Source organism: Gymnoscopelus braueri (genome assembly GCF_963280865.1).
Source record: "Gymnoscopelus braueri genome assembly, chromosome: 12".
Classification (NCBI taxonomy): domain Eukaryota; kingdom Metazoa; phylum Chordata; class Actinopteri; order Myctophiformes; family Myctophidae; genus Gymnoscopelus; species Gymnoscopelus braueri.
In genome coordinates, this window is record NC_137614.1 from 36903796 (window position 1) to 36915214 (window position 11419).

The 11419-nt window shown below is 41.3% G+C and overlaps 1 protein-coding gene across 1 annotated transcript in view; it reads left to right on the top strand.

Moving 5' to 3' along the window:
* Positions 1-4967, top strand: part of LOC308097629 (SRSF protein kinase 3) — a 36593-nt gene extending 31626 nt beyond the window's left edge. Inside the window, exons 9-14 of the mRNA XM_080445527.1 lie at positions 389-551; positions 1386-1462; positions 1781-1888; positions 2726-2795; positions 2955-3047; positions 3639-4967. Of these exons, the coding sequence (XP_080301653.1) occupies positions 389-551; positions 1386-1462; positions 1781-1888; positions 2726-2795; positions 2955-3047; positions 3639-3823 (696 nt within the window). The 3' untranslated portion in view covers positions 3824-4967. The remainder of the gene's footprint in view (positions 1-388; positions 552-1385; positions 1463-1780; positions 1889-2725; positions 2796-2954; positions 3048-3638) is intronic.
* Positions 4968-11419: the final 6452 nt, after the last annotated feature.

Below are 11419 nucleotides of genomic sequence, written 5' to 3' on the forward strand. Positions count from 1 at the left end.
CCTTGGTCTCAACTTAAGCCGCATTAGATACAGTATGATCAATCAGCATAGTATGCATATACTGTAGCTTCTTGCAGTCTGTATTAATAAGTTAACCATTTAAGCCTTATTTTATACATTCTCATAATAAGGCATAGGACAAGAATAGTGAAACTAGTTTATCTAGAAGCTCACAATGTGTCGCAATGTAGATCTACCATTTTCACAACAATTTTGAAAAATATACTGTCATTAAAGAGATGGCATGCTCAAAAGATGGACTCCATCTTGTCCAGTGGTAACACGTTCTTTAAATGTGTGTATTTTTTGCAGGTTTTTAAAAGTGTGCCAACAATTTGCTTATGATGTGAAAACATGACTAAGTTCCTCCCATACATACCTGTTGTAGGTTTTGGAGGGACTGGACTACCTGCACTCCCAGTGTAAGATCATCCACACAGACATCAAACCAGAGAACATCCTGTTGTGTCAGGTGGAGCAGTCCCACACACAGCCAGTGGGGGGCAGCAGCTCCTACTCTGTGTTGAACAGGAAGGATGCCAAGTTCACAGGTAGTGTACCTATGTGTGGCCAGGCTGTGGGGTGGCCCAGGTTTAGTTTAGAAGTTTTAACTTACAGACCTTACCTTTAAATGCTCAACTCAGCTAAAAGATCAGATCCTTAGTACAAATGTATGTGACCATAAATGATGGACTCAGACAAGGATTTCTCTCCAAGATTACAATGTTTTATTAAACATCAAAGGATCAATTAATTAAAATCATTTAATTGCATATCGTTTAAAACCATATAATGCTCAATCATAAAACTAATAAGAAAGGGAAAGACTAGGCTGCTGTCTACAGGGTGGGTGACAATGAAGAGAGGGGGGCTACCAGCTTATCACATTCCGGTGCCCTACACACCATGAAAGAGGCAACAATAGGCTATATAAGACAACATAACAGCATGTAAAGGGTTGAGTGCAAAAATACCAATAATTAACATGCTTCATCATAATTAAACTTACTTCTACTTGAGTAATATTGAAGTCAAGTACTGTAACAGAACTTGAACTTGAGCAGGACAGTGTTTCTCAAATGGGGTTGTGAGTACCCTTAGGATACTCTGAAACATTGACACACTTTGTGTGAACCTGCTGATCTGTAAAGTGTTAAGCAAAACCTTAAAAAAAACGTGACTAGCACAACTGTTATTGAATAGAAAGCTATATATATATTTGCCGTTGAAATCATGAAGAAAAAAGTGAGAACCAACTAGGATGAAATGGAATGAATCTTAACTGTATAATATTAAATGTATGATATTGGAGGAAAGAACATGGTCCCCACAGACAGTAAGATGGTAAAACAGTGAGTGAACTCGTGGCTTGCTGTGTCTTTCAGAGAGGACCCAGGTGGATGCGCTCAGCTTGAAGCAGATTCCAGTGAAGATCGCTGACCTGGGCAGTTCCTGCTGGGTGGTCAGTGTTCACACATGTGTTGGTGCACATGTCCTCCTTATTACACATGCTCCTCCCGCATGGCTGCAAAGCACTGCTTCTCACCATGGGATCCCGGGACCCCCTCCAAGCGTCCTTGAGGGGGTTCGAGGGGGTCCCCAGCTACAGTAGATGATTGATATTATTGATCTCTGACTTAAATTAACACAGATTCTGTATAGATTGGGGTCCCAGAGATAAAACTGTGTGTGTGTGTGTGTGTGTGTGTCTATTTCCCCTCTGTCATATTTGACTCTCTCCTTGTTTTCTCTCCCTTTCTCTGTCTCATGTCTTTCTCAGTACAAACATTTCAGTGAGGAGATCCAGACGCGCCAGTATCGCTCTCTAGAGGTTCTGCTGGGTTCAGAGTACGGGCCGCCTGCTGACATCTGGAGTGTAGCCTGCATGGTGAGTGAGGAGCACAACTGGAATCTGAACAAAACATGTCCTCATGTTGTAACTGGATTCACAAAAAACATATATTTTCATATTACAGTATGTGAAAAATGTTTGATGCCGATCAGTCCAGTGGTTTGCGAGATTCACTCTGGTCATACAGACACACAGACAGACACACGACACAGACAGACCCACTTCTAGATTGTAAAATGTGTATGGTAAAATGTAATTAAATGTACTGTTCAGAAGCTCAATTTATGGTCACACACCCCTTGCTCCTTGGGTAGCAGTATATCTCAGAATCGTGTGTTCAACTGTCAGATTTTAAGTACAAGCTTAGCCAATGAGATTCAGAGCTTGTAGAAATAGGGTACTGGGTACTGGAGCCGAGACCTCCCAAAATTGCCTTTGAATTTGTAAGTGTAGGTGTGTGACCATAATATAGTATTTATTTGTCTTTTCGCTTCATTAAAGTTGTAATCCATAACTTGTTTTAGTGAATACAACTTTATTTCAACCAATCTGTGATAGAGTATGCTAATAACACAACTGTGGTGGTCTGTATTGAGAAATGTAGACCCTGGTGTCGGCTAGGACACCGTTGACACAAGATATTGAATGCTGCTCAAAATTGTATTTCTCCCCTGCTAAACAGAGCTTCTGTCTAAGCTCAGCAGCATACATTTCAGTGCTCATGCTGAAGACCCTGGTTTGAGTCCTAGCTATGACATAAATGTTACGGATAGCATCTTTAAAAGAACAGTGAGCCGTTGCTCTGTCTGGGTTGAGGAGAGACTTTACCCCATCTTACCCGGCCTTCATTTCTTCCCTTCTGCTCACCCTCAGGCATTTGAGCTGGTCACTGGAGACTCTCTGTTTGAACCCAAAGCCGGCAAGAACTTCTCCCTGGAGGAAGGTACTGGTTCTGTATAAGACAGTCTGCCGACGGCGTGACAAATATTGACACAGGATTAAATGAGATTACACTGCGGGTGTATTGAGACTCCATTGTACTTGCTGATGCTGTGCTATGGTAATGTTGTGTGTGTGTGTGTTCTCATTCATCTGACCTCAGATCACATAGCCCGCATCATGGAACTTCTGGGTAAAATCCCACCAGCTGTTGCCTTGTCAGGGAAATATTCGGCAGAATATTTCAATCGCAGAGGTGGGTGTACAGCATTTGGACATTTTTATTTTCAAGGTGATTTTTATGCTTCCGCTGTCAGACAGCGCCAGTACGTGGCTCAGGGACCTCACAAAACATGTATATTAAATTCCTTCAGAGTCTTATATATGACTTTGAGACATAATATGTGCCTGGAAAGACAAGGTTATAAACATGCAACTGGTAAGCAGAGGCATACAATCGTGTTGCTGTAGGCTATTTCTAGTTATTAAATGTTTTGCTTAATTTAGAAAGGGAAGTGTAGAGAGAAGCTGAGGGTTTAGAGTGGAAACGGCACAGGTCAGGTCAATAACACAGATGCAACACAGTTCATCAGCCGGAGTCGACCCGGAAGACCTGCAACAATAGGTGCTGTGCTTATTAATGTAACGCCCGAACCACACCAATGCATAATGTGATGGGTAACGCAGGTATTTTAGGGATAAGGCTGGCAGTGCAATGCTTGTACTTGGAAGAGTACACTTTTACACAGAGTTAAATAATTTAACAATTTTGCAGTGCAGTAGTGCTGACAGTAACGATAGCAGTAACTCAGTTACTTTAAATCTCTGTCCCGTTGTTACCATCCAGGTGACCTTCAACGTGTCGGCCCACTGCAGCCCTGGGGCCTTTATGACATCCTGGTGGAAAAATACCACTTCCTGTTGGAAGAGGCGTCTATGTTCTCAGACCTCCTGCAGCGCATGTTGAACTTCTATCCAGGGAGGAGACCCACGGCTGCACAGTGCCTCAAGCACCCTTGGCTGGCCTCTTGAGAACCTGACCCCAAACACATCTAGCGCCAGTACATGCCTCTAGTTCTACTTTATGTGATATTGTTTTTTCCGACGATGGCTGGGGAAGACTTCATTTGAAACGGCCTGTGTTCGACGGAGATAGGGGAAAGGAAGCACTCGTTTTGCTCACATGACAAACAATGTGCTATACTTTTATTTTGCACCTTTTTGAAATATCTGGATGTATTATTTCCTTTTTATTATTTTCTACATAAAAATGTTATCACTATCACGTTTAATTTATCTCTGAGAGTGTACAAATGTAACCAAATGATGGACCCATAAGGGTCCTTTGTATGCTTGCAGAGTTACTAATGCATGAATGAACACTGAGGATTTCACTGTGTAAAATGATATCTTGCCATGCAGTCAAAGTTCTGGACGCAACCTGAAGCCTGATAATGTGATAACTAACCCTCCACTATGGCTTTATGAACCTCCAATGTAGACATTTTAGTCCCAGTCAGCAGATATTCCTGGATAGTGATTCCTGCAGATTTCCATATGAACCTTTGACCCTGTTTATAAAAGATAAATGTGTATCATTTAATTCTTGAAATAACAGGAACTGGAAACAATTAACAAAACCTTTTGCAAGGCATGGCCATAATTACTTGACCCTTGCCTTTTATCCCATGCTGTTTAATTCAAGGTTTCCCACGGGAGAGACCTGAGTTAAAAAATTGGGTGTTACATACATTTCTTGAGGCAACGTTAGCGTAGTTTGTAAGATAATTCCTTGAGGCCCAATAGTTTCTATGAAAATGAATGCTCTATTTTGTTTTTCATTACGATTATTAGCCTATCATATAAGTAGTGTTGAACATTTTCTATCTTACTGTTCATGAATTGATGCAAGTAAATGGAACCATGGAAAATGTAATAGTGAAGAATGTTCATTATTATAATGGTGCTATTCCTTATTGTTAGTTCCATTTTGTGCACTTAAGCAAAATCAGGCAAGGTGCAGCATGCAAACTTTCGTCATTACCGAAGATGCTTTCTGTTAGAGATTTTACTTGCCTGCTGTCAAGTCTCAGAAAGGACAAGCTGATGTAGACACTAACCTTTGCGGTTCATCAGTGTCATTTTATTTTATATATAAAATGTGTATTTTCATGTGTCTTTTTTAATCTATGTTTTGCTATCCTGCACCATGTGAATCACTATGGATGTGCATGTGCCTCTTTGAGACTAGCTGGAATATTAACCCAGCCATAACTCATAAGTGGTGTTTCCCGTAAATCCAGCTCATGGGTTATAAAAAAACACACTTCCTTTAAGTCAAATAGAAGCTTTTTTCTTCTTAGCTTGTTCTTGAAATTTTAATGCACCTATAGTATATAAAATATTCAGACTCCCTACAGATTTGAAAAGTTGTTCTACACGTTACCAAACACATGCTGGATAAGTGTGTGACATTTTTATTCACTTCGCAAGGCCCTTTAGCGCTGGCATTTTAGATCACATAGGATGATGATTATCAGAATGAACTCATGTAAACTAAAGCTGGAGTAAGTAGCATGGAGGACTGCATGCGAATGTAAACCAACAAACTGCTGTGTTCAGATGAAGAGTAGCAGTGCTACATGATGCACTTTACTAGCAAAACCTTTGAATTATTCACAAATACACAGCTCACCAGACTCAGTAGGAAGATCCATTGGGCAGAATAAGACAATATGTTGAGGGCTACTGTGTAATGCTTAATTTATACTCCATCCTATGACCGAAGATTTTAAGCACTGTTTGATTGTATACACAATGTAATCATGCATAATATCAAAATCTTCATGTCTGAAGGCTATAGAAATGTCTGTAAAGAACAAGATAAAGAAAGATGTTTATAATTGTGTTATAATTTATGTATTGTGTATGACACATATGTACATTATATTTAAGTCAGGTTTTGTATACCACATTTTGTACACACGGAACCCCCTTCTCAAGAAATACATACAAAACATAGAAAAATAATCCACATTTCCATCAAAAAAGAAATAATCCATTAAAAAATATATACAAAAATGTCTGGCCTGGGGTGGCCATCTTGTACAGATTATGAAGATGGGACAAAATAATTCAACCAATAAAACTGAACCGTAATCAGAAACTGAATCGAACAATGAATTTGTTGCTGAGTTTTAGGTCAGAGTCCGTATCATTATTAGTTAACTTCCATATCAAATATTCCTACAGTACATGCAATCCAGAATTTATATTAATGGTCAATTTCTATGGTACAGTATGTTAATACAATATAACTGGTACATCTGCAGTAGTTGGAGGTGGTCTCCCTAATGGTTACCTAATGGTTGATACTGCCTGAAGCTCATTAGCGCAATATCTCCCCTGGCCTAGCAGGGATTCTGTGTTGGAAGAGCGGGATCAAATCGCAGGTAATAATACACTGACCAAATGCCCTTTTGAAATGTATAAGGGGAGCGTCATCCGATCCAGCTGTAGGCTCTACACTCCAGCATAGGGTTGTCCTTGTACACCACCCTGTAACCACAATCTGTCCTCAGCCTGCGGCACTTCCTGGGCCATGAGGTGGGCTTCATTGGCCTGGAGAGGAGAGGAGAGGAGAGGAGAGGAGAGGAGAGGAGAGGAGAGGAGAGGAGAGGAGAGGAGAAACAGTTAATGAATGGATGCCGGTTACTATAGGATGGACCGCAACATAATAGAATACAATTAATGTGTACTTACGCTAAACAGAAGGAACCAAACTGGTGACAGAAGCACTTATCACAGTCTCTCCAGAAGGACTCTCCTGGCTTGTAGTACTTGTCTTTATGTGAACAGATACCTGTAAAGAAAAACAAAATGAATTTAGCACTTTTTAAATATTTTCTATTATTCCTTTCCTTTCCTTTCCTTTCCTTTCCTTTCCTTTCCTTTGCCTTGCCTTGCCTTGCCTTGCCTTGCCTTGCCTTGCCTTGCCTTGCCTTGCCTTGCCTTGCCTTGCCTTGCCTTGCCTTGCCTTACCCTCTCCTCTCCTCTCCTCTCCTCTCCTCTCCTCTCCTCTCCTCTTCTCTTCTCTCGCCTACACAGTGGAAATCTGCTTCAAGTTACAGAAAGGAAGTTACATCAAGTGTACCTCAACTTTTCACAGACACAGTAAAAATGTCTCTCCTTCTGCCAGAAAACATAAACTAAACCTTAGAGATGTCAGCATATTTAACAGCAAAATCTACTACAGTACCTATAGTCACGTCTCTGTTCCGCTCTCCACTCCAAGCGTAGAAATCACATTTTATTTTTAAAACTTTTCTCAGAGCTGGCTTCCTCTCGTCCCTGGGGGCAAGAGGAACTATAGCGTCACGGGGCCCATCACCGTGAGAGGGCTTCGTTGCATTACACAGATCTCTTCTGAAAAGCCCTCTGGCCTGGTCAGAGCAGTCCACGAACAGGTCCCAGGTCGCTGGTCAGACAGGGTGAGTGGTTTTAACAGCTAGAGGCATTATAAGTCACCATGCAAGCGTTGCTTTATCTGCCCCCGGGGCAGGAACTATGTGTCAGTGAATGGACCCATTTAGACACGCACCATTTATGCCTACCTACCGCTCTTTATGGCTTGAAATGTGTGAGGATTTAATTAATATGTTGCTGTGTGTTCACAGGTGTGTGTGTGTGTGTGTGTGTGTGTGTGTGTGTGTGTGTGTGTGTGTGTGTGTGTGTGTGTGTGTGTGTGTGTGTGTGTGTGTGTGTGTGTGTGTGTGTGTGTGTGTGTGTGTGTGTGTGTGTGTGTGTGCGCGTGTGTGTGCGCGTGTGTGTGCGTGCGTGCGTGCGTGTGTTGAAGGGGGTATTAGAGAAAGAAATGGTATCAGAGGGAGAAAGACAAGTACTCAGATTGCTGCAATTTTTTAAAGAAAAAGTAGCAAGTTACAAGTAGGCCTAAGTCCTGCATTCAAAAGTATTAGCATCAAAGTATAGGCTACATACAGTACCAAATGTGAAAGGGCTAATGTGCATGCCTGCGTGCATACAGTATGTGCGTGATATAGACATTATGTTAAGGTGAGGGGGGAAAAAATCTCTTACCTCCAACCTGGTACACCGAAGCTTCTGTGCATCTGTCGTTTGACAGTAAGACGACAGTCAAACATATCGCGAATACCAGAGACTTTGGCCACCACAACTTCCTGGTTGGACACAACATTGCTTCGCACAATCCACCTGGCTCTGAAATGAACTAAAGTGTAAAGAGGAACAAAAAATATCATATATTAAATTAAAAAAAATCCACACTTTGTGGTATGTGTCTTCAAATAATGTGGAAAAAGAGTTGTATCTTCAAAGTTTATTTATGAAGTTGTAAGCTAGCTCCAGCAGTGCTAGTGCCATCGTGAATGCCTAGTTAAAAGTAATTTGTGATGTCCCAGGACACTCTATTTATACTCACACATCTACTGGGCAGAGGACGGCTCACCAGATTGGAAAAAAAAGAATTTGACAAAAGTGGATTCGATCATAGCAGTAGTTTACGTTTGTCATTTAGGCCAAACCGAACCATCCTCCTTTTGTTTGGGAGAAACGGTGTGTTTGGAGTTTGGCTGTGTATCCACATGCGTCCGTTTAAATATTACACTTGGCCTCAGGCTGCCGCATGTGGGCGAGATGTTGAAAGTGCTAAAATTGCCGTCAGTTGGTTTTCCTGTGGGTTCTGTCATTCCGTATAGTGTTTTTTTTACCGGTTTTCTCTTTTCTCCACCTCTGTCTATCTCAATGTCATCTTCAACTGTCATCAGTTGCTTTCTTCTGTTTGCTCTCCTTCAGTCTCTCTCCCTGTCATTACACATTCAGTCCATCACAAGCGCAAAAGCACACACGTAGAGTAAAGAATATTTTCACAAATCTGTATGGTAGAGTATGTTAATGCAATACAATACAATACAACTATCACAACTGTGATTGTAGTCTGTAGGACCACTGCTGGTTGACAAGAGGGAGCATCAAAGTAAAAAATCTGTTCAGTCTCTGCTCAAACAAGCTGTCCCTTATACAGTAGCTCAGTTGTAGAAATGTTGGCGCTCGTGCGGGGGACTGAATCCTGGGTAGAACATGAAAGCAGTTTTAAAGCTGCAATCCATACGTTTTGTGTCATAAAAGGGATTTGAACCTGGGCACTGAACCAAGACCGAATCCCCACTTGGCCCTGGGACTTATCGACCAGTAGCCAAGGCATGCTCCCCCGGAAGTATACACTCTACTTCCGCATTTGGGCACCACATTTTGGTGCCTAACAGCACTCAGACCTAGAACATGCAAAACACAGAGCTACATTAAGTAATGTAAGTAAATGTAAATAAGGCAAACCAAGGGAAATAAATGTTGACAAATGTTGACAAATATGGTCGAAGTCCAAAGGTCGAGGAGCGGGCCGTAGCGACCATGATACTGACATGATACTGACAATGATACTGACATGATACTGACCATGATACTGACCATGATACTGACCATGATACTGACATGATACTGACCACGATACTGACAAGATACTGAAAAGATACTGACCATGATACTGACCATGATACTGACCATGATACTGACCATGACACTGACATGATACTGACAAGATACTGACCATGATACTGACCATGACACTGACCATGATACTGACCATGATACTGACAAGATACTGATCATGATACTGACCATGACACTGACCATGATACTGACCATGATACTGACAAGATACTGATCATGATACTGACCATGATACTGACCTGACCATGACACTGACCATGATACTGACAAGATACTGACCATGACACTGACCATGATACTGACAAGATACTGACCATGATACTGACATGATACTGACCATGACACTGACTCTCTACTGCGTAGAGGTACACACACACATGTCCACCCACACACACACGTACATTCAAACTTACATACTGTGGACTGAGTATTAAAAACTAAACAGAGTTTTACATGAATCTATAACATAACTGATTGCTGACTTGTGGAGAAGCAATGCCTGGAATGTTGTGGTTTGTAAAGTGTTATAGTTCATAGTACCTTCTGTGTTTTTATCATATGCTACAGTTCATATAGCGCAAAACAGCTATACTACCTCCTTATAACAACAACATTATGGTGTGGTGAAGATGTGGTACATATTGTATTGCTACGTTGTCCATATGTTTAGCCTGTCAGCCTGTAGAAACTGCAAAACACTGAAATATGTGGCCAAAGCCTGACTTTAAAGTGTGACAAAACCTCAATAAACAAGCCAAGACACTGGCAATAGGACAGAACTGTGGTTGTACTGGACAGTACCCTGGACGGTACCCGAACTACTGTTTCCCAAACATTTTTATGGGTCACAACTCACAAGTCTTTTTGTCTTTCCTACCCCATTAAGACCGGGAAAGCATCTGTCATTTTAGATTTTAACCACTTAAACCATTATTTTATACTTTGGCTATTCAAAAAATAGCAGATATACAAGCTCATAGCGCACCATGAGCCTGTAGATCTGCTATTTATCTTAAAAATCTTGAACATTTGTGCAAATCTTTGAAATATGTTTTATAAAGCGATTTTTGTGTTTGGCTGTGTATCCACATGCGTCCGTTTAAATATTACACTTGGCCTCAGGCTGCCGCATGTGGGCGAGATGTTGAAAGTGCTAAAATTGCCGTCAGTTGGTTTTCCTGTGGGTTCTGTCATTCCGTATAGTGTTTTTTTTACCGGTTTTCTCTTTTCTCCACCTCTGTCTATCTCAATGTCATCTTCAACTGTCATCAGTTGCTTTCTTCTGTTTGCTCTCCTTCAGTCTCTCTCCCTGTCATTACACATTCAGTCCATCACAAGCGCAAAAGCACACACGTAGAGTAAAGAATATTTTCACAAATCTGTATGGTAGAGTATGTTAATGCAATACAATACAATACAACTATCACAACTGTGATTGTAGTCTGTAGGACCACTGCTGGTTGACAAGAGGGAGCATCAAAGTAAAAAATCTGTTCAGTCTCTGCTCAAACAAGCTGTCCCTTATACAGTAGCTCAGTTGTAGAAATGTTGGCGCTCGTGCGGGGGACTGAATCCTGGGTAGAACATGAAAGCAGTTTTAAAGCTGCAATCCATACGTTTTGTGTCATAAAAGGGATTTGAACCTGGGCACTGAACCAAGACCGAATCCCCACTTGGCCCTGGGACTTATCGACCAGTAGCCAAGGCATGCTCCCCCGGAAGTATACACTCTACTTCCGCATTTGGGCACCACATTTTGGTGCCTAACAGCACTCAGACCTAGAACATGCAAAACACAGAGCTACATTAAGTAATGTAAGTAAATGTAAATAAGGCAAACCAAGGGAAATAAATGTTGACAAATGTTGACAAATATGGTCGAAGTCCAAAGGTCGAGGAGCGGGCCGTAGCGACCATGATACTGACATGATACTGACAATGATACTGACATGATACTGACCATGATACTGACCATGATACTGACCATGATACTGACATGATACTGACCACGATACTGACAAGATACTGAAAAGATACTGACCATGATACTGACCATGATACTGACCATGATACTGACCATGA